We start from the raw sequence: 23,865 nt of genomic DNA, 5'->3' as shown, positions 1-23,865 counted from the left end.
GTGGAATTTAAGAAACAATACAAAGAAAAAAGACCAAAAAACCCCACAAAAAAAACAGGCTCTTAAACACAGAGAACAAACTGATGGTTACCAGAGAGGAGGTGGGTGGGGGGAGGGGTAAAACAGCCGAAGGGGATTAAGAGTACACTTATCTTGACAAGCACTGAGAAATGTACAGAGCTGCTGAATCATTACATCTGAAATTGTTATAACACTGTGTTAATTGTACTTCAATCAAAAAAGAAAAAAGAAAGGAAAAAACTAAGCCCATTCCCCCAGCCACTGAGATCTTATTCCCAGAAGTAACAGAAGTAACTTCTGTTACTAACATCCTGTGTCTCCTGCACCAAACTATGTGCACAGAAGCAGAAGTGTTGACATAAACTCTTTGCTCCTTCCTTCTCCCTCCCTCCTTCCCTTTCTTTCTTTCTTTTAAACAAATGGCCTTTGAAAGGCATTCTATGTCATTTCATATGAATTGGAGTCACTCTTTTCCACAGTTGCAGAGCAAGACATCTATGGCTATACGGTCCTTTATTTAACCAATATCTTATAGGGGGCATTTATGGTTATTTCCAAGCTTTTGCCACTTCAGACTCTCCTCGTACAATCGCTGATTCACCTGGGCGCTAGTCCTCTGTAGGACGGACTTCTGGAAGTGGCATCGCTCAGTCGAAGGATTTGTGCATTTAAAATCTCGTAAGATCCAAAGTGCTCTCCGTAGGCTGCGCCCTTTGCACAGTATTAGCAACTTCTGAGGGTGTCTGTTTCTGCACGACCTTGATAACAGGATGTCTTGTCTAACTTTTAAATCTTTGCCATTCTGGTAAGTTGGAGTGATATGATCATAGTTTAATTCACAATCCTTCTAATAAGAGAGGCTGAGCATCATTTTACATGATTAAATGCCTTTTGTAATCCCCCCTTTTCTGTTCATGTTCTTTGACTGTTTTTTTTCTGTGGGGTTGACCTTTCTCTTATTGGTTGTAAGGACTCCTTATATATTAAGAAAATCAACTCATGTGTGGGATATATGTTTACAAATATTTTTTCCAGGTGACTTATTTGTCTTTTGACTTTGCTTATAGTATTATAATAAAGACATTTAAGTTGGAATTTACCAAACATTTTTGGTGCATCTTTGTACATTGTACTTAGAAAGGCCATCTCCATCCAATTTGAGCTTATTTTAAAAATCTCTTATCTTCTTCAAATACTGGTATTTTATCTTTTTTTTTTCATTTAAGTTTTTGATCAATCTGGAATTAATTCTGGTGAAATGAGTGAGTTGAGGTGCAACTTAGTATTTCCCAGGCAGCTCTCCAACTGTTCCAACACCATTCACTGAGTGACGCATCTTTTCCCCAGGGATTTGCAGTTCCACCTTACATACACATTACATTCTCCTAAGTATTCAGGTCTACTTCCAGGCTCTTCTGTGTGTCAGGCTGCCTACCTGTTCTGGAGCCAGGCACTTTCATGCATGACCACATTAACCAAAGCACACCAGTGGTGCAGGTGAGGCTACAGCCAGATCTTCTAATCTGTGCTACTTTATTTCCTGTAACTGGTGCTAATGCTCTCCTGACCCTGGAGGTGGGGGATCAGAGAGGCCCCAGATCCTGGTCCCCCAAGACAGGGGGACACCCCAGGCATAAAAGTCAGCCTCTTCTTCCCCTTCACCCACTTAGGGGCAGTGAATGGTTATCAGCCAGCTCCGAGCTGGATCCCAGCTTTCTCAAGAGAGAAGCAGTTTGCCCTTGGGTAAGTTATTTCACCTCTCGCAGCCTCAGTTTTCTTCTCTGCAAAATGATAATAATAATAATAATGCCTATGTCATGCTTCCAGGATTCGGTCATCTGGTAACGGACAAAAGCGCGATAGTAAAAGCCACAGTTTTGACTACTAAGTGCACCGCCACCATGGCAGAGCTGCTGTCCCTTGTTCTCAGGCCAGCAATGTCCATCACTTTGATTTATCAGAGCCAAGCTGTGCAGCTTTCTGAAAGCTGGTTAATAAATCTGAAGTTCTGGCTGTGCACACCCCAAGGGTATAGAACTCTCAAGGGAAAGTTCCTTGCAAGATGAAAGGGCCTGACCTTTGGAATGCTAAGTCTGACCTTAGAGTTGCAGCACTAAAAAGAACTTAATTTACAGCCTGATCCTGCTTGGCAGGGGTCTAGGGACCCCTTAGGAGCCCCACAAGGTGGGTAGAAAGAGCAGGAAAACTCTCTCAAGGGAAGGTGGTTGGAGGTCAAGGCTTCCACATAATACCAAACAACCCAGTGATCTGCTCCCTGGGAGTCACACGTGCTCATATCTGGAACTTCCATCTGCTTCCCCTGAGTGCCGTGACCCGGGGAAGTCAGGCTCAGAGCCCAGAAGTTGCCATAAGCAGCATCTCTCAGAATGCCCACATTCCAGAACAAGAAGGACATCCTCCTCCTCCTTCACCCCACATCAGCATGGCACCTCGGGTTTACAAACCACCATCACACTGTTTCCTGTATCATCGGAGCTCCCCAAGAGCAAAGCACTAATATTATTCCCATTTTCCAGATGAGCAAACGAGGACTCACATTGAGCACATGAGTAGCCCAAAGTCAAGATGATAGGGAGTCACAAAGTTAGAACTCAGGTCTTCTCAGTCTGTAGGCCAGACCACCAGGAGCTCTCGACAAGGGCCAAAGTATCCTGTCTGCTTGGTCACCTGTTTGTTCAATAAACACGCATCCAGGGGCGCCTGGGGGGGCTCCGTCAGTTGAGCGTCCCACTCCTGATTTCAGCTCAGGTCGTGATCTCACGGTTTGTGGGTTTGAACCCCGCACTGGGCTCTGTGCTGACAGCGTGGAGCCTGCTTGGGATTTTCTCTCTCTCCCTCTTTCTCTGCTCCTCCTCCATGTGCGCGTGTGCACAAGCACACATTTTCTCACACTTTCTCACAAATAAAAAAACATTTTTTAAATGTTTATTCATTTTTTTGAGAGACAGAGACAGAGAGCAAGTGGGGGAGGGGCAGAGAGAGGGAATACGAAGCAGGATCTGGGTTACGAGCGGTCAGCACAGAGCTGAACCCGAGCCCCACCTGGGGCTCAAACCCACGAACCATGAGATCGTGACCTAAGCTGAAGCTTAACCACTGAGCCGTCCGTGCACCTGATAAATAAACATTAAAAATAAGTAAATAAACACGCATCCAGCACCAACTTCATATCCAGCGCTGGAGTCAGTGTTGGATGTGCAGAAGCTGAGAAAACACAGTTCTCACTCAAAAGGGCCAAATAAACAAATAACTACTCTGTGACATCAACTGTAATGGGTGTACCAAGTGCTGTGCAGGGGTCAGGGAAGGAGCAATTAGCCTCTATGAATCAGGAGAGGCTTCCCGGAGGAGGCAATTGTGAGACAAAACTTGAATGATGCTTTCATCATCAATGAGAAGCAGGAGTTGATTTCTTCCTCGGTGACTGAAAATGCAGGTTTCTGAGCCCCACTCCTCCCCCAGGCAATGCTCTAGACTCCTGCCCTCTCTGGCTGTACTTCAGAATTTCCAGGGATGCTTGGTAAAAATACCCATTCATAAGGCTCACACTCCAGACCCCCTCAATCTGACTCTATAGTGCTAGTACCCAGAGGCACTTCACTTTTCTCACAATCCCCCAAGTTTTTGTCTGAGGGTGTATGACTGGGGCCTGCTATCCAATGAGCAGCTATCGGCAGTTTTTCCTTATGAGCATTATTTGTTTTAAGAACAGCTAAAAACAGTGGAAAAATAAAGCCAGAAGCCCCAAGGATGAACCCCATGCCCATTTATCCTACCACAATTAGTCTGATTCTCTCATTCGGGCTTCAAAAACAATATCTGGGTACGTTAGGAAAGTGCTTCCTCCGCTCCCATTAGTAATGCCTGACTTGTTAGCTTCTTATGTCTGTCTGGGAGAAAGGTGGCCCCAGAAACATGAGATGGGGAGGGCAGGCTGGGCTTTGCTGGCAGCTTTTAAGAAAGGGAGCAAAATATCCAGTGATAAAGAGCATGGAGCTAGACCACCTGTGTTCAGATTCTGCCTCTGTTGCTTTTGAGCTGTGTGACTCCAAACAAGTTACTTACCCTCTCTGTCTCACTTTCTTCATCCATCAAGTAGGAATATAGCAATAATCTCTCTCTCATAGGTTGTGTGAAGACGAACTCAGTTCACGTATGTAAACGACTTAGAATTGTGCCTGTCAGATGCAACGAATTTGCCATAGCTAGTTGCTTCCATTATATTAACATGTGACTTGGTCGTAAAAGTTGGGAGGTGGGAGGCTGGCCATAGGCTAAGACTGGGGTGGCTCTTAAACCACCAGGAAGTATCTTCTCTGGCCACCAGTTTTCATTCAGCAAAGTCCTGCTACGCTCATTTACTGTGCTGGGCACCGGAGAAAGAGCAATGAATGAGACACGGGGCCTGCCCTCAAGAGGCGCCAGGCTTCACAAAACATGAGCCAACCATTTCATCATCTGCCTCTCTGAGCGGCAGGGAACTGCCCCCTCCCAGAAGGGGAACAGGATCCTGGGTGCTTTAAAACAACAGAGCAAGCTTTCCTGCCACCCGCCTTCATCACAAGTTTATTTGCAACGTCCAGCCCAGAACATAGGAAGGTGGGCAGGACAAGACAAGGATCCCTAGGAATCAAGTAGAGAAGATCTTCCTTAGCAGTAGTCACCCCCATGCACACACACACACGTGCCCATGCCCCTTGTGGGCCCCTGGGAAAAGCAGGTCCGATCCTGCAGCTGTATTTGCCTAGAACAGAATTTCTCAGCCTCTGCACTGCTGGCACCTTGGGGCAGGAGAATTCTTTGGGGGGGGCTGCCTGGGCACTCTAAGATGTTTAGCAGCATCCCTGGCCTGTACCTTCGAAAGGTCAGTAGCACCTCTTCCCAACCCTCCCCAGGTCACAACCACCAAAAATACCTGTAGGGAAAAAAGCCCAGTGGGGGCAAAATCACTCTCGGCTAAGAACCACTGCTTTAGAATCTGAGCCCCCCTGTCCAAGAGACCCCCCCCCCCCATACACACACCCAGTGAGAACACAGACTTGCCTGATTTCTACAAGGAGAGGCCCAAGGGATATTTACCTCCCAAAGCCAGCACAGTCTAGGCTCGGGTTGGCCTTGGGGATAGTTAAACTTCTGGCTTCCTCAGGCCACCACCTCAAAAAGGTGGGTCTCAGCTGGGCCTGGACTACATTCAAAATCTTGCAAGTCTAAATTTTTTTTTAACGTTTCTTTTTGAGACAGAGAGAGACAGAGCATGAACGGGGGAGGGTCAGAGAGAGGGAGACACAGAATCTGAAATAGGCTCCAGGCTCTAAGCGGTCAGCACAGAGCCCAACGTGGGGCTCGAACTCACGGACCGCGAGATCATGACCTGAGCCGAAGTCTGATGCTTAACCGACTGAGCCACCCAGGTGCCCCTAAAATCTTCCAAGTCTAAAGATGATGAAAGCATCAGATAGGATCAGAGTGGGAAGTGCGTTTTCCTTTTCCCTCAGGTGTCCTCTGTGGTTATTAGAAAGTCTGATATAATCACAATCGATATTAGCAAAGAAAAAAAGGAAAAAGTCCCTTCCTGGGGTAACCCAGGATGGAGTACCCCAGGACACGCGTTGTGGCAGCAAAAGAGAAGACAGACATTGGGGTTAGAAAATCCCGATGCTGTCACTTCCCAGACGTGAGCCCTCAGGTGAGGGACTTCATCTCTCTGAGTATCAGTTTCTACACGTAAATGGGCATGCAGGAACACGTATGACTTTGGGAAGTTGGGAAGACTGAACGAGAAGATGTTCCTGGAAGCATTTCAGGCAATGCTTACCACATAGAAGTTGCTCAGAGCAGGTGAGCTTACACTCCCTCCTTCACCTCCCTTTTACACATAACAACATGGGGGTGCACAGAGAGGAGTAACCTGCCCAAGGTCACACAGCTGGGCTCCATTGCAGATATGCTTTAGGCCATTTCTGAATCCAAGAGGAGGAAGTAACTTTCCTTCTCTGGCATGAGTTGCTTCATCTGTGAAATTGATAGAGGAGAGGGACAGATGGGATATTATCGGGAGGCCTATCTGGCCCTGTGAACTGAGATACTACCGCACACCTGTCTAAAGTGGCCGAAACGGCTAAAATTAACAACTCAGGAGACAACAGATGTTGGCGAGAATGTGGAGAATGGGGAATCCTTTTGCACTGCTGGTGGGAATACAAGCTGGTGCAGCCACTCTGGAAAACAGTATGGAGGTTCCTCAAAAATTAAAAATAGAGCTACCCTACGACCCAGCCATTGTACTACTGGGAATTTATCCAAAGGATACAAAAATGCTGATTCAAAGGGGCACTTGCACCCCAATGTTTACAGCAGCGCTATCCGCAATAGCCAAATTGTGGAAACAGCCCAAATCCCAGATGTCCATCGACTGATGAATGGATAAAGAGGATGTGGTATACATACACAATGGAATACTACTCAGTGATGAAAAAGAATGAAATCTTTCCACCTACAACCACATGGATGGAACTAGAGGAGATTATGCCAAGGGAAATAAGTCAGTCAGTGAAAGACAGACATCGCATGATTTCACTCCTATGTGCAATTTGAGAGACTGAGCAGATGAACACAGGGGAAGGGAAGGAAAAATGAGATACAAACAGAGAGGAAGGAAAAGCATAAGAGACTCTTCAATAGAGAAAACAAACTGAGGGTTCCTGGAGGGAGGTGGTTGGGGGATGGGTTAAATCAGTGACGGGAATTAAGGAGGGCACTTTCTGGGATGCGCACTGGGTGTCCTATGTAAGAGATGAATCACCAGGCTCTACTCCTGAAGTCAAGACTACACAGTATGTTCACTACCTTGAATATAAATTAAAAAAATAAAAGAGCGTTCTATTAATGATAACAACTAACAGCTACCCGGTATTTGTCAGGCACCTTACATACTTTGTATCATAACCTGGGAACAGCAAGTTATAGATGAGGGAACTGAGGCGTCATATACCTGATAACGAGCTAATAATCCAGAAAATATAAAGAACTTTTACGAATCAACGATAAAAAAGCAAATAACCCAAGTAAAAATAAGCAAAGACTCTGAATGGACCTTTTTCTGAAGATCTGTAAATACTCAATAAGGACATGAAAAGATGCTCAACATCATTAGCCGTCAGGGCAATGCAACTCAAAACCACAATGAAATATCACTTCACGCTCACTGGCAAGGCTAAAATAAAAAAGACAAGTAGGTGTTGTGGAGGATGTGGGAGAAATTAAGACCTTCATACATTTCAATGAGACTGTAAAATAGTACAGCCTCTTTGAAAAATAGGCAATTCCTCAAAAAGTTAAGCAAACCCACAGTTACCATATGACACAAATTCCACTCCTACATATACATACATGGAGTGGAATTTGTGCATGTGTGTGTGTAGCCAAGAGAAATAAAAACATATATCCACATAAAAACCTGTTCCTAGCAGGGGTGCCTGAGTGGCTCTCTCAGTTGAGCGCCTGACTTCGGCTCAGGTCATGATCTCACAGCTCATGGGTTTGAGCCCCATGTCGGGCTCTGTGCTGACAGCTCAGAGCCTGGAGCCTGCTTCAGATTCTGTGTCTCCCTCTCTCTCTGCCCCTTCTCAGCTTGCTTTCTCTCTCTCTCTCTCTCTCTCAAAAATAAATAAAACGTTAAAAAAAATTTTTTTAAAAAGTTGTTCATAGCAGCGTTATTCATAATAGCTCAAGTGCGGAAACAACCCAAATGTTCATCCAATGATGAATGGATACATAAAGTGTGCACCCTCCATACAATCGATTACTCAGCCACCACAAGGAACGAAATTCTGACCCCGGCCACAACATGAACAGACCTTGAAAACATTATGCTCAATGAAAGAAGCCGACGCCACCAAAGACCGCACATTATATGACTCCACTTACAGGAAATGTCCAGAAGAGGCAAATCCATAGAGACAGAAAGGGGACTGGCGGTTGCCAGGGGCTGTGGGGTGAGCCTGGAAGAGGGAGGAAATGGGGAGTAACTGTAATGGGTCAGGGCTTTTTTGTGGGGTGATAAAAATGTTTTAAAATTAGATCATGGTGATGGTTGCACATCTCTGTAAACATACCAAAAGCCATTGAATTGTGCACTTTAAATGGGTGAATTGTGTGGTCTGTGAAGTATATCCTAACAAAGCTATTCAGAAAGAAAAAGAAACTGAGGTCTAGGGAGGCAAAGAGACTTCCTGAAACACAAGTTGGGGCTCCCACTCTCCAGACGCATGCTCTCTGGCTTTCTGAAAAGAAAAAAAAGGAACTATGTGTGAGCTTCCAACATGCCATAGGCCAGGAACCTTGCATCTATTTTATTTAATCCCTAAGGCATAGGCACTACTAGCCTCAAGTTTCGGAAGAGAACACAGAGGCTCAGAAGTGTGGAGTTACCCACCTGAGGCGCTGTCTTAAGCCAGGTTCCCCAGAAACAGAGCCAGAGGGAAGGATTCATAAGTGAGAGATGTGCCAAGGGAAGGGTCTGGGGAGAAAGCAGAAAGGGGGTGAGGGAGAGGGAGCCGAGCAGGTATCCTGCGCGGGAGTTCTGAAGTGTCTGACACAGCCCAGGGGTGGCCCAGCCAAGGCATGGAAGATGGGCTTCCAGATTCCCACACCCAACAGTCTTTGGTCCAGGGCTGAGGGGATGGGAGTGAACGTATAAATTCTCGGACACTTCTGGATCTCTGCACTTGTGGACAAAATGGCTCATAGCCCAAGAGCAGCCCTTCAGAGAAGGGTCATGGTGTGTACCTTTGGAGGCAAAAGCACCATGAGTTGGAGGAAGGTCACAGAGAAACTGTAAAGGACATAGGGTAGAACACCAACATTGTCCACTGCACGCACCTAGCTAGGAAATAAGGACCTGGGATTTGAAACCAGGTCTCTTCCCAAAGCCCATGAACTTGGCACCTTTCTTTAACAGGGACGTGCCCATAGATGAGGCAGGGGAATGGACCAAACGTATGGCCCACCGGTGTGAGGAGGACAAGCTGGGTCCTGAAGGAAAGGAGGACGGTGCCCGGAGGTCACAGTCTGGGTAGGACATGAACCTGAACCCCAGGGGAGACAAGAGGAACTAAGTACGCGTGAGGCAGAAGGCTGCGTGACGAGGAATGTTGGCCGGGACAGGCGAACAGCATCTCCTCCCTCCAAGGCCTGGATCTAAATGCAAGCCAGCCCCCTCTTCTCGGCTTCGGGAAGCTCTGGTGTGGGGGTAGAGGGGCCAAAATAACAGAGATGCCTGCAGGAAGCAGATGTGTCTGAAAGAACCCCCACAGAGGGCACTCTTTTGGATACATCTCTTCAGAGGGAGGCTGAATTGCTGCAGGGACAGGCTGACTCCTGTCTCTATCTGTGCCAACTGAGAAGCTGCTGTGTTTAAAGAGAAGCCATAAACAGCTCATAAATCCCAGGTGACTGTGACCTGCTCCACTTACTCACCCAGCATGAAGGGTCTGCTCTGTGAGCAACTTAGCAGGCAAAGTGAATTGATTCAAAGATAAATTCTCTACTTCTTCATGCCTGTGATGGACCTGGATGGCACTGTGTTGGGCACTGGGGGTGGAGGGAAAGAAGCAGAGGTGTTAAAACAAATCAGACAAGGTCTCTGCCCTCAAGGAGCTCATCATCAAGTAGAAAAGACAGACACAGCAGGAATCACAACACAGGGTGATAAGTGTCATGGTAAGAGTTAATGATGAGAGCATAGAGGCATAGAGCCCAAAGGAGGGACTACTCCCTCATCCTGGAGGAGCTAGGGGATAACTCACAGAGGATAACTCACAGAGGAGGTAATGTTTGAATTGGGTTTTGAAGGATGAGTAGTTCACCAGGAAAAAAAAGTGAAGGAAGTGCCATTTCAAAGTTACTCAGCTGATGGAGACTAGGGCTGGGTTTGTACTTGACCCCATACTGTGCTCTGGAGTATATACCATTACCTTAACACTCCCATTACATTAATCTCCCAAATTGTAACCTTAGTTTTTAAAAAGCACAATAGAAATTATCCCCTTTGGGGCACCTGGGTGGCTCAGTCGGTTAAGCATCTGACTTCGGCTCAGGTCACATCTCACGGCTTGTGAGTTTGAGCCCCGTGTCAGGCTCTGTGCTTATAGCTCGAGCCTGGAACCTGCTTTGGATTCTGTGTGTGTCTCTCTCTCTCTGTCCTCCCCCTGCTCACACTGTCTCCTCTGTCTCTCAAAAAAGGAATAAATGTTAAAAAAAAAAAAAATCAGAGATCATCCCCTTTGGAGTCAGTCTTGTCTGAATCTTGGCTTTAGCCCTCATTAACAGTATAACCTTGGGCCTAGCTAACAGTAAACACTCAATATTCATTAATTTCTATTCTCTCTTTTCTACTTGGTTATATATAGGCTCATCCTGCCCAGGTCCTGAGCCAACTTGAGACACTGGACACCAGAAGGTGTCACCAGCAGGTGGCATCGGGAACTGAAGCCAGAGGCCTGCAATACACAGCTAGCATGGTGGGGTGGGAATCACGGTGCCCATGTACCTCTCTAAACCTTAGACCCCATCACCCCACCGTGCTAGCCTAGGAGATGGCTTTCAACAGGTGGTGGTGGTGGTGACGTCTGGAGGTATCAGCTGTGGAGCATCTGGAAATGGAGGGCGTGTTCTGAATCATCACCATGATTTGGAGGGCACAACTGGCATTTAGCGGGCAGCAGTGAGTGAGGCCTCATACAGCAAGCACTGTCCTTTGTCCTGCCTACTTTTAAATGTTCCCTGGACTCTGTGTAGGTGGAGACACGTGTTTATAACGATCTAAATCTAGAACGCCTCCGTCCATTTACATACAAACACAAGAATTCATTGCGTGGTTTCAATCTGCTCTGAATCGTCTAATACTGCCCTGATCATGCATCGGGGAAGGTGACGCATTGTTTTGTTTGGAGCTTTACCATGGACTGAGTCACCGGGTGGCATTTGACTTGCTGACTCAACACGCCTGTATCTGCCTACCTTTGTACCCATGCCTTTACCTGATTCTAGATGTGACTGCAGGCATGTGTCTGCTTCAGAAGATCTTTGAGTGTGGGTGTGCCCAAGCATTTATGGAGTGAAACATGTATTAGTATTGCATTATAAATGGCTTTCCTCTTATGTCTCCTTTACCACAAGATTAGTGTATGGCTACTGTTACCACCACCATTTTTAATATTTGTAGGTAGATTGCTCGGTCCATGTATGAACTGCATTTTAGGATGGGAAAGAGGGTATCACGAACTATTAGTAATGAAAGAGAGCACTGGGTCTGAGGGATGCAAACCCACTGGTCTAGTCCATACGACTGGGAATCTTTCCCATTTCCTTGGGATGACAGGTAGTATAGCCTAAGGATAGGAACCAGGGTTTGGGAACCAGAAAGACTTAATTTGAAACCCAGGTTTACTACTCACAAGTTATATGACTCGGGGGAATTCGTATAACCCTGCTGGCCCTTAGCTTTCTTATCTGCAAAACGGGGTAAAATAGCCTTGTCCCCCGGGTTGTAGTGCAGGTTAAATGAGGCTGACTGTGACAGGGCACACATTAAGTGCTCAGTAACAACAGAAGCTGATTTATCATGATGTTGTTGTTGTCGCCTATCCACAGGATCCTCCCCAGCTGGAACTCTGAGATGTGACCAGGTTTCACGTCTCAACCACACCCGCATCCTGGTATCTCCAGACACTAAGGGAGATCCATATGAACCATGGAACCAAGACACCCCTGCTGGGACCATGTTAGATCTAGGCCTGAATCAGTCCTCACACGCTACTGAATGGTTGCCCTGGGTGGTGTGGGTGGGGGGAGCATTCTATTGCCCAAAACTCCTCCCGTTTCCACGCTGGCTTTGAGCTCACCTTCCTCACTCGTCTCACTACCATTGGGGCTCTGGCATGCCCTGAGCTGAGTCTGTAGGCTATGGGGACAGCCAGGTGTTGCCTCCCAGCTTCTGGCTCTGGCCTCTGAGCATCCAGGATCAGCCAGGGCCCCTCTGCACTAGGCCCATGCCAGCCTCAGAGTGCTGGAGACAGCTGTGTCCTCCCAAGGTTAGGCAGCCTCAGAGCCCTCACCTAGCTCTACACAAGCCAAGTTTACAGTTCATGGCATACAAACTCTGGAGTGGGCCCTGGGAGCTGGCTTTTCTTATCACCATTCCTTTGTGGGTTTCTCTGCTCTTTCACTATCCTCTTCTCTTCTCTTTATTCCTCTCAGTAACCCCAGTTTTCATCTCCTGCTTCCTGGCTTCTATTCTCAGAGACCCTGGGCAGGTCTTGAACCATGCATGTGGCCATCGGAGGGAAATGATTCTTTCCCCCAAGGCAATGGGAACCAGCAGAGTTGTCAGGGTGGAGATGTCCTCTGCCAGCCTCAGAAGAGCCAGACCTATCTCTTCACTCCTCCTCTCTTTGGCTGAGTCATAAGGAATTCAGAGAAGGTGATGAATGAAATCTGGTCTTGATGAAGTGTTGTCTGAGAGTCCTGAGATAACACACATGGATTCCTGCTCTGAAGAAGTACATGGTTTAGCTGGGAGGAGACAGTTACATAACAGATAACTATAGTTAAACGTGGTACATGTTGAGTGTGACATTTGCTCCAGAGGCTATGGGCCTTCTCAAGTGGGAAAGGTCGAGTAATTTTGCCTTGGCAAGGTGGGAAGTCTTCCGAGAAAAGTTAACACTGGAGTGGGTTATTGAAGGATGAGTAGGATTTTCTGAGGCCTGGGCCAGACTCTCAAGCCTCACCCCATACTGCTAGCCCTACAACTCTGGCATGGTTAGCTCATGCCTTTCTTCCTGAGTGACAATCTTAGGCGGAAAAGGAGATAGATAAGGCACTGAGAATGAAACACAACTCTTTATGCCCACAAGGATCCATATTTAGACTGGATCCTGGTTCAGAGGCATTGACTTCTCCAGACTGTTCCCTAAACACAAAAATCAGTATTTCCCAGAGTCCCACAGAGCATGAATTTCTTAGAAAGTCCTGTATGTTACGTGAAAAAGGAGACTCCAAGATCAAATAAAGTTCAGAAACATTAGGTTAAGCAAAGTCAAGCAGATTCTACTGCAGGATTTCTCAGAGCCTTTAAAGTTAAAATAATAAGACAGTAATAATTTGTATTTGTATTTATTGATACAAATATTTACTACTATTAAAATATCATAATTTTAAAGCTTCTCTTTATTTAGTGTTTCCTAATGTACAAGACGGATGCTACACATTATCTCATAAATATTCCTGATAACTTTATGTCATTGGTACTGCCATTATTCCCATTTTGCAGATGAGACTGAATCAACCCAAGAAGTGGTGGAACTGAGATTCAAAGCCAGGTTCTGTCTGAGCTGAAGTCCTCACGCTTTACTGGGCATCGTGAATCCCTAAGAAGGGGATGTGATATGCCGCATTCCCAGACTTATGCGACCATGGAACCTCCTTCTATTGAGGGTTCCACGGAGCGGCTTTGGGAAACACTTTCTCCCTAGTGAGATTCACCGAAGGCAACAGAAGGACTTTGAGGCTGTGTTTCTCTCTCCTCCTCCCCCTTCTCAGCTGGGCCCAGGGGTCCTGAGTCCTCAACAGACCCTTCCACGTCCACCCCAGGGGCTGGTGTGAGAATTCGGGGGAGTTCCCAAGGGAAGTCGAGAGCCCGGCCAGCAGTTCCTAAACTGTCCAGATCTAAATAGATGACTTCACTGGCCACGTATGACCTGCAGAAGGTTCCAATTTTTATTCTCAGCTAGTTCTAACTGACTGCTTCAAACTTAGCAGCTGCTTCTGTCTCCTGGAGACTAGATAGGTTACAAACTTGGAATTTGTGTGACATTACCCACTGAGCAAGGCAAAGTATGGGCTGGTGCAGTGTGACCAACAGGGCCACTGGCCAGACCCAGACCTCATCTTTCTCACTTGGACTCCAACAACACTAGCCTCTGCACTGATGTCTCCAAGCCCTTCTTGCCAGTTCCTCCCTGCTGGCAGAGTGGTCTTTCAACCAGCAGTGTTCATCTTGTTACTCCCTTCCTTGGAACTCCTCAGTGGCTCCCTCGTGCTCTGGTAGAAGTCCAAATCACTTGGTCTGATTTTCAAGGTCCTGGGAGATACAAGAGACTTTGTAGCCACTGTCCCTTTCTCAAGAGAACACATGGATGAACAAAGAAGCTATAAAAGTGACACGCACAAGGTCTAGGCACCCTGTCCCTGAAGACAAGCCATCTCAGGGAGGGGGCCAAGTAAGCAGCACCTGCCACATCTCCTGCCCAAATATCTTTTCTTTTGGAGACTGTTGTTAACAAGGAACAGAGAAAGCTTTCCCCTTGCCGAATAAGTAAAAAAGTTGTATTAATATGTCCCACTCGATCCTGCTTGAGACCAGGCAAGAGACTCCAGGGAGATGGTAAAAGCAGTTCAGACATATCCCCATTTAGGGCTATCCCAACATTGGGGCAGTGCCCTTGCTAGCCTTCATCTAAGACCAATGACACAGGCCTAATGAAGGTCCTGCACTGCTTGAAGAGCCACGAGCCCACGTTTACTAGGGAGCTGGGAGCAGAGCAGGTGATGTCTGGGTGCTTTTCGGCACTGCGTCACCTCACTCTGTAAGCTGCATATGCGCCACCTTGTTAAAACGCAGAGTCCGATTCTGCAGCTCTGGAGTGGGGCCTGACGTTCTCCATTTCTAACAAACTCCCAACTTATGCAGTTGCTGCTGGTCCTGGGACCACTCCACGAAGTGCAAGTTTCTGGAAAATAAATTAAAAAAAGTTTCCCGCCCACTTGGTCTCCCAGGGATGCTGAAACTTTCATTGCAATGAAAAGATTCTAGGTTAGACCAAGGGAGTCAATCCCTAATGACCTGCTTAACTCTCTAGGCATGTCCATCTCCAACCACCCCCTGCCCATGAGCTTGACTTGATGCTCTGGCAAACCCTAACTCCTTCCGATTTCCTGGACGCACGATGCTATTTGGTTGGGATGCTATTTCCCTCTGCTGAGGCTGTACCTTCTGCCTGTGAGCTCATTTCACCTGATTGTGCTAAATTACATCCTGCTTATCTTTGAAAAATATGCTACTGCATCCTTAGGCTGAGATAAGTATCACGTATCACCGCGCCCCCCCCCCGCCCGCCCCATAACCCCACGGGCATCCTTGCAGCTGCAGTCCTTGTGTCCATTTAGATCATAGCACATATCTTCTCACGTGGAGACTGACTGTACACGGGTCTGCCTTCCCCACCATGCTGCAGGTTCCAAAGCCTTGCCCCCCCATTATTTCCTCAGAACCTAGCACAGAGTCTGGCACATAGTAGGTATGCAATAAATGTCTGGCGCACTGATCCAAAGCTGAGAACATCTCCTCCAAGGAAAGCCTTTAGCAGATTCTATCCATCTTAAAGAGAAAGGGCTTAATTTTATAAACAAAGTGTGTCTAGGGGTTGTCTTTTTCTGCTTCCTTCCTTGCTCCTGAGTTGAAAGAAAGGTGTGAAGTGACGAGCACAGTAATGCAGTTTGCTGATGCTCTACCTGGGTCAACTCACTGAGTCCCGTGAGGCAGATCCTACTCTCAAATCCCCTGGAACCGGTAAGAAAACTGGGACTCCCAGGGGTCACTGACCCATCACGCAGTGTGTAAACGGCAGAGCAAGTAGGGATTCCAACACGGCTCTGTATGACTGCAAGCCCTGGGGTCCTCCTCCCGAGTTCCTGCAAAGCTGCAGAGCTCCAAGTGTGCCTTCTGAATAGGGGAGGGGAGCCCTAACAGCATCCACATGCTGTGGGAAGGCGAGGTGTGGGATGTAGTTCCAGAGGGCTGGGGCATGGAGAAGGGGGAGGAGGACCATTTCCTCGAGACAAGGTGTCAAAAGGGATCTAATTTTTGAAGGACACCTGGATGGGGAGACTCGGTCTCCAAATGGAGCTGTTCTTGCTGCAAGACAGCGAGCAACTGATTTTTGATATCAATTCAGAGAAACAGTCAGAAGGGTTGTCGGCTTTGACTTGACAGAGATGCTGTGGGGAGGCTGTTTCAAAGGGCAAGACAATGAATGTATTGCCTCTTGAAGGGAGCAGAAGGAACGGCTAGACAAGGGATTCCAGAGTGAGTCACATCCTGGCTCTAGCCTGCTCAAGCCTTGGGGGGCCTGGGAGGTGGCTTCGAGTGGCCCCACAGGTGGTGCCCTGTGTCCCACACTCCCTACAGGAACAAAGCTTCCAGTTGAGCCCAGCCAGCCTTTGTCTCCTCCATCACAGCCTGGCTTCCCGCCCCCACTCTGTTCCTCTGAGCCATCACTGCTGTAATGAGCTGGCTGAGGTGGGCCAGAGGGTGAGCAAGGGAATGATGTCCCCTCCCCCCAGACCTCCTCCAGGCCTCTCCTACTCCCCCATCTCTTGGTTTCCATGACAGCATCTGGCAACGAGGCATCTACTTCAAACTGCTGGCAGGGATGCCAGGCAGGAGCCACAGAGACACAGGCCTGGGGGCAACATAGGAGAGGTCTCAGCTGTTGAATGTCTGCTCTATGTGGGTCCCATTGAAGACCTGACATCCAGCACCTCCCTTAGGCCTCACCCCAACCAAGCAAGGAGCCCAGTGTTGTCCCATTTTTCACAGCTAAGGAAACTGAGGCACAGAGAGGGGGAAGGGACATGCTCAGGACCATACAGAGCAGAGCCAGGATTCAAACTCAGACTTCTGTGGGCCCTAAGCCCTGGCCTTTCATCACTATGCCACCCTGACTCTTGGCCAGGGATCAGTTGTTCAGGCCCAAACCCCATCACTTGCGACAGGCCCTCGGGTGAATCCCTTCACCTCTCCGAGACCCTGCAGAATGGGGCTGTGGAGTTCCATTGCTCTGAGGGGCCGTGAGGACTGAAATAAGTTAGGGCAAGCCCCAGGCTCTTATTTGGATTTCAGTAAAGGGGTCTGTCCCTCCACTTTCAACTTGAAAGGTCCCGACTCCAGGGTGCCTGTCAGAGCAGAACCAGGGCTGCCTGAAGTCCACTGGGAGAAGTCCAACCCAGAGGGGTCCCTTGCATGCTTCCCGCCTCCCGTGTTCCTGACAATAATGGCCATCACTCACCGGGCACCCACTTTGCACCATGGGCCCCGCTAGGGCCCTGCACGTTCATAATGACCCCAGGAGGGAGGTGTGATTATCATCCTCTCATTATAGATCGGGAAACTCGTCAGTGGCACGCAAGGTAAGCACCTCAGGAGCAGACAGGAGGCAACCTTTGCGTCCGCCTGGGTGACTGGGGGAAAGTATATCAGGAAAGTATACCATTACGCTCAGTTCTACCTTCACAAGAGACCCAGAAGCCCATTGTTTCTCTTCGTGTCCACACTGTACCCTGGTCTAGGCCACCACTGGCCTTGCTTGTATGACAGCATTAGCCTCCCTGGAACTACTCTTCCCTTCCTTCGGTGTATCGTCCACACAGCAGCCAGGTTGATGCTTTTTACTGCACATTTGATCATGTCACTGGAGGCTCCCGGAGTCTTCTGGACAAAAGCCAGGTCCTCACAGTGGCCAACAGGGCCTTGCCTGTCTGGCCCCATGACTCTGACCCGATCCCCTACACTTGCCCTTGCATACTCTGCTCTAGCTACTCAGGCCTCCTCCCTCTTTCTAGAACATTCCAAACCACTTCCAGCCCAGGGCCCTGCTGTTTCCTCTGCCCACAATGCTTCCTTCTCAGATATAAGCATGCTTCGGGTCCTCACTCAATTCGAATGCCACCCCTCCTACCTATGGAAATGGACATCCCTCAATCTGCTACCCTGCTTATCACTTACTGCTCGTCAACACTGCATTTTATATTCATTTGTTGATTTACGCCTTGCCCGTCCTTCCACTAGAGCATAAGTATTAAGAAGGCAGGACCCTTCATCTCATTCATCCCTTTACCTTAGCACCCAGAACGGTCCTCGACAGCATTCACGGGTTGTCTGTGGGCTGGCCTGGGGCAAAGTTTCTGGACAACCACATACTGGCTACCTGAACTAGAAGACTGCCTCTCAAAATGCAGAATGTGAAACATACAAAGCAGCCATAGTCGGTAGAAATCACGGACAAACATCAAAAGCTATGAGGTCACAGAAATGATAACACAACAGATGTCACGTCACGGGCCAGCAGAAGCCAGGGACAACAGACACATGGGTGAGCAGAATCCAGAAAGCAGACTATAAGCCCCACCTGGGCAGGAATCTTCGTCTGTGGTGTATCCCAAGCGCCTGGAGGAGGGCCTGGTACACAGTAAGTGCTCAGTAAATGTTTACTGAATGAATGAAAGGTGCAGTGGAGCAAAAAGAAGAATTAGTTGGCATAAGCAGGAAGAGCCAAAGCCAAGGAGTAAGCAGCAAGGAGCTCAGGCCCCTCGTTGTCTCCATCCTAGAGAAGAGAGCAGAGGACACTACTGTAGAGACAGGATAGGCTAATGAGTCTCCAGTGGATCCAAACAACACTCCAGCTCTCTGTGGGGCCTGGCACTATGGTGGTGACCCTGTGTTTTGTCTTTCTCACATCCCGCTATACACAGAAAATAAACCCCATTAACTGAGGTTAAACAGGGTGCATCTCTAGTCCCTATAACCCCAAACAACCTGCTAACAGGGAAGCCTTCCTGGAAGAGTCACCATGGAACCAGCATTCCTAACTCCTTTCTTTCTTTTTTTTAGAACAGCTGTAGAGACATAGTTTATATACCGTAAGATTCACTTGCTTTAGGATGCATATTTTATCACAATAAAAAAATCCCTAGAATAAAACTCACTTGTTTTACGTGTACAGTTCAGTGGGAACTTAGGGCTTGAGTGGGCAGGGGAAGCAGGAGGCTGGTGGCACCATACCTCATGAGGTGTGTCTGGGGAAGGGTAAGTTGTCCAGTGCAGATGGGGCCAGTGTGCAAACACCCCATGGACGGAACTCTGGCTTGGAGTCTGGAACTGATGTGAGAAGTCTCAGAAAGAGAACGGTCTGCCCAAAGCCAGAGGTGGTGCCCACAGGGGTCACAAGACCTGGGTTCTGGGGCCAACTCTGTCATGGCTCTAGACTGGCTTTGAATCCCAGTTCCTCCACTTTTTGGCTGTGTGATCCTGGGCTCCTCATCACTGACCCAGGGCAACAACAGTCTTGACCTCACGAGGCTATTCAGAGGACCAAATAAAGTGACACATATAAAGTGCTCAGCACATCATCCAACTCAGAGTAAATGCTCAGTGCATGCCATTATGACCGGTGCCTCGTGTTAGGTGAGGCCAATAAGATGTGTGAGGGAAATATTACAAAACAACAAGCCCAGAAGACGAGATCCACTCCCAACTGCACTGTTTTCAAAGTAACATTTAGTGCACAAACACAGAGCTCTGTGTCTGGGATGAAAGGGAGTTAAGATGCATTCATCAGGAAAATGCTTGGTTTCCCCTAGCGACCCGGGACGCAGAGGAAGCCCTCAGTGTTCAGAACAGCCATGGTGAGCTCGCCCTTATGGAACTCGGCACTGACGGGCGACCCGGGTGTCCAAATCCCTGTCCCTCATTCAAGCTCTCTGCTCCAATCCGTGGAGCCAAATGTTCCCTTGAGTTTTCTTCCCTACTTGTCTGTTTTTTCTGCTTGTAACAGAGAGAAAACAGTGAAAACTCTGGGTATTAGTGAGGACTTAACACAGGAAACCCAGGGTTTAGCTTTGTGACTTATTCCTGCTACCTTGCCTGGAACTTGCCCCTAGAAAGATATGCTTTCTATATTTATGGATGACACAAATGGAAGAATGCGTCCTGAGGTACCCAGCAAAGAATCAGGATTGCATTACACTGAGCAACTTCTAAAAATGTTTTAGGCAGTTACCTCGAGGGGCTTCATGGCACTAAGGAAAGAGGTCAGAGGATCTCAGTTCAAATGCCAGCTTGGCTACCCTGGCTGTGCAACCTTGGGTGAGTCACTTAGCCTCTCTGAGCCTCCCATAACATTACGCTTTCCCATCTGAGAACCTTGCATCCTGTTTCACTGTGACTTGTCCAGCATCCGTCTTCTCCACCATCCCTTAAAGGCAATGGGTGTGTTTGTCCACTGCAACATCCCCAGCACACAGTAGGGGCACAATCCCCCCAAACAGACTCCAACTCCTGCTTTTATCTTCCCATACCTCTGCTGCTGGCCCAGGCAGCACTGCCTGTTTGGATCTGGCAAGGACCCCATTTAGCCCCAAGAACTTAATTGAGAACTTCTTCTTTTGCAGGCCTCTGGTCAAAAGACTGATGTCCGCGTCTGACCGAGGAATGAACTGCAAGAGTCCCTTCTGTTTCTGGCTTGATACAAGAATCCCATGAAGGAAGCAGAGTCCTATGAATGGTTCTATTAAGGGGAGAAGCTACAAACCCTCTTCTCCCATAGAACCTGGAGAGATTTGTACTAGGATCCACATACTGGAAGGCACAACAGAAACCGTATCTAGAGCCCTATGTGGCAGAGGAAAGCAGGTGTGGGGGAGGAAATAGCTGATCTTCGTGGGCAAGGAGAGTCTTAGAAAAAAGAGAGAGAAAACATAAATTTCCATCTCTGAGGGGTGTGCAGTCTAGAGGTGGAAAGAGACAGATAAACTAGGTATTTATTTTACATGATGCTGAATACACGGCCTCACAAAGGCACCTAAGCCAGTCTGGAGGATCAGGGTATAAATGATGTCCCTCAAGAGACCCCTTCCTTCTCTGTGCCCACCCTCATTGCATCGACTTTCCTTTTGTTTACACAAGACATTTTTTATTCTCCCTACCTACCTCCCAACCTTCAGGACTTTCTGTTACTCTGGTCACACTTTACGATGTGGTCTGACCAGCCTGCTTGCTCTTCCTGGAGAGTGCATCTTTCCACCTCTTGTGCCTTTGCTCATGCTGTTCCCTCTGCCCAAAATGTCCTTCCTCTACACCTCCACCCATTGAAACCTTATGTTTCAAAGCCCTGCTCACATTCATCCATTCTCCCATTCATTCATCCAACAAGTATTTTCTGAGGGCTTCCTATGTCCCTCCCAATGTGATGGGTACCCGGAATCTAATGAGGAACCAGCCACAGGCCATGTCCTTAGGCGCTTACAGCCATGAGTAGACAGAGATGGTTACAGTATGGAGTAATATGCATAGTAGAAGTAAGACCAGGGGGTGCTGTGAGTCCAGAGAAGAGTTCAAACCTAGCCTTTAAGTGGAGGGGAAAGGGGTGTTTAGGCAAGGCTTCCTGGAAGAAGAGACTTTTTTTTTTTTGATAGAGAGACAGAGAGAGAAAGAGATGGGAGGAAGGGGCAGAGGGAGAGGGAGAATCTTAAGCAGGCTCCATGCTCAGCTCGGAGCCCAACACAGGGTTTGATCTCACAACCATGAGATCATGACCTGAGCCAAAATCAACAGTTGGACACCTAACCGACCAAACCACCCAGGCACCCCTGGAAGAGGAGACTTCTAATCTGAGTTCCGAAGAATAAGATGAAAAGAGAGAGAGGTGCCTATAAATGCATGCGAACATATACAATTATGGCCATGATAATGACTGGCATTTACTGAGTGCTGCTAGGAGCCAAGCACTGGGCTAAGCCCACCTGTAGCCCTCTCAGCCCTATGGGAGCTGAGTACTGCTTTCGTTCCCATTGTTCAGATGAGGAGTCTGAGGCACAGAGGCATTAAGAGTTTGCTCCTGGGGGCGCCTGGGTGGCTCAGTTGGTTGAGCGTCCGACTGCAGCTCAGGTCATGATCTCACAGCTCATGGGTTCAAGCCCCACATTGGGCTCTCTACTGTCAGCACAGAGCCCACTTCAGATCCTCTGGCTCCCTCTCTCTGCCCGTCCCCCCTTGTGCGCTCTCTCCCCCCTCTCAAAAATAAATACACACTAAATAAATTTTTTAGAAAAATAACCTGCTCCCGGTCACACAGCTACCAAGTGGCAGAGCTGGGGATCAAACTCAGCGTGACCCCAGAGCCCATGCTTTTGACTACCACACTGTGCCATCCTATGTTGTCAGAGCTATTCTGCCATATCCTCTTTTCACTTAATGATACATTTCCCATGTATCTTTCCCATCTTTCCAAGTGATGATACTCGAGTTTCACTCTACTTAATGGCTATAAAGGATGCCATTGGATTTTGAGCAAGGAAGTGACATGATCAGATTTGTGCCTGGCAAAGAGTCTTTGGGGGGACATCAGGGTGCTGTCTGGGGGCAGGGAAGCTGAGTAGGGGGTCCTGGGGAGGGAGAGCAAGGCTTAAGCCCAAGCTGGGCCTCCGGGAACATGACAGGACAGTGGGGGCAGCAACTGTCAATTCTGAAGGAGGGAGGAAATGGGAGAGGGGCCGTGAAGGACCCACTTCTTTACAAGGCCTCTTAGAGACCCAAGCGTCTTTTCCCTTGGCCCCCAACCTGAGCCCTGTATGTTTTCATTCTCTCCCAGCACGCTCCAGCTAGCACTTCCAATTAAAAGTGAGCGATCATCAGTTTCAGTTCCTCTGAGATGTGCTGATGTGGTGCCTGTGGAATTCTTAATTCTCTGAATAATCTTTGCCCAGGAGGATTACATCTATTCTACCCTAAACGCAAGAAGCAAGCAGAAAAACCCACGAGTTTACCCAATGGCGGCGCTTTAATACTGACCCCCAAGTAGTGCCCCGGCCAGACTTCCCACGTTCAACCACCTGTCTGTCCTAATCCATTTGCTCCAAAACAGTGTCCCCGCCTCCCCACGGCCACCGCCCTCTGGTCCAAGAGATCATCCTGTCTCATCTGGACAACCGCAATAGCCTCCTTACTGGTCTCCCCAGTTCCACTCTAGCATAAGTTAGTCAACATCTCAGACCTCAGTTGTTTTTATCTATAACATGGGCACACTAATTCTTATCTCACAGAGATATCTCCCACATGTTTATGAGGGAGTTTGAGAGATGAAATAAGGCAAGTGTTACTCATGCCCTTCTCTGCTTCCCTTAGGAGCTGGCCTACCTGCAGGGAGCATGTATCCGACTCTGCTCCCCACCAGGAGGGAGAAGGGGCCCTCTGCAGGGCCCAGCACCCAGGCAGGCAGGGACACCCGTTGAATTCTGGCCATCAGCATTAGCCCACCCCACTGCTCCAAGGTCACTCCAATTAGTGCCAATGGTGACATGCTGTCCTCCTGTTGCCAACTCTCAGTTGGGCCTGAAGTCAGGCCAGACAAAGGAGTGCTATTTATCGGCCCTTCTAGCCCCAACAGGAGAGAACAGCGAGAGAAACCCTGCCTCCATTCCTAACTTGTCAATGGAGTTTCTCATGGCCTCTGTCAAGCCCAGTGTTGGGTGCTGTGAGAATCAATCAATAAACGACTGACAAATATTGATTGTGCTCCTGCTACAACCATGAAAAGAACCCATCTTTGTTCAGTGTTTCTTACTACTCTAGAAATGCCTAAAAGCAATTTTAGGTGTATGAATGCTACAAAGTACCAGGGACATTCGCCATCTCAATGGTGTTCACTGCCACCTGCATGACTGGGGCATGTCCTTGTCTTTACGGCTCTAGCTGTGATCTCACTTTCTTCATCCAATATGTTTTTCAGTGCACACCTACTTGTGCCAGTCAATGGAGTCACTGTAGGTATAGCAGTAAACGAGGCAGATAACATCCTGACACTCCTGGAGCTGGCAGTCTGATGGGGACCTATAAGAAAATCAATGGTGAGGAACTGGATTGGGGTGGGGGTGGGGGGTGGTGACCCAAACAAGGTGGTGAGGGAAGGCCTCTCTAAGGAAGGGATA

At 48.1% G+C, this 23,865-nt stretch overlaps 1 protein-coding gene across 3 annotated transcripts in view; it reads right to left on the bottom strand.

Annotated features, from left to right (window-relative positions):
- Window positions 1–23,865, bottom strand: part of HRH1 (histamine receptor H1) — a 78,738-nt gene that overhangs the window by 46,748 nt on the left and 8,125 nt on the right. The window contains exon 1 of one of the 3 annotated variants that reach the window (XM_053896762.1): window positions 7,969–8,338. The exons of the other annotated variants lie outside the window; for them this stretch is intronic. Within the exon in view, the coding sequence (XP_053752737.1) occupies window positions 7,969–7,996 (28 nt within the window). The 5' untranslated portion in view covers window positions 7,997–8,338. Of the gene's footprint in view, window positions 1–7,968; window positions 8,339–23,865 lie in introns of those variants that run through there. 3 annotated transcript variants of the gene reach the window in all.

Source organism: Panthera pardus, unplaced genomic scaffold (assembly GCF_024362965.1).
Source record: "Panthera pardus isolate Hobbes unplaced genomic scaffold, ASM2436296v1 HiC_scaffold_8, whole genome shotgun sequence".
NCBI lineage: Eukaryota > Metazoa > Chordata > Mammalia > Carnivora > Felidae > Panthera > Panthera pardus.
Note: the sequence above shows the minus strand (reverse complement) of the source record. Positions and strands in the feature narration are given on the sequence as shown.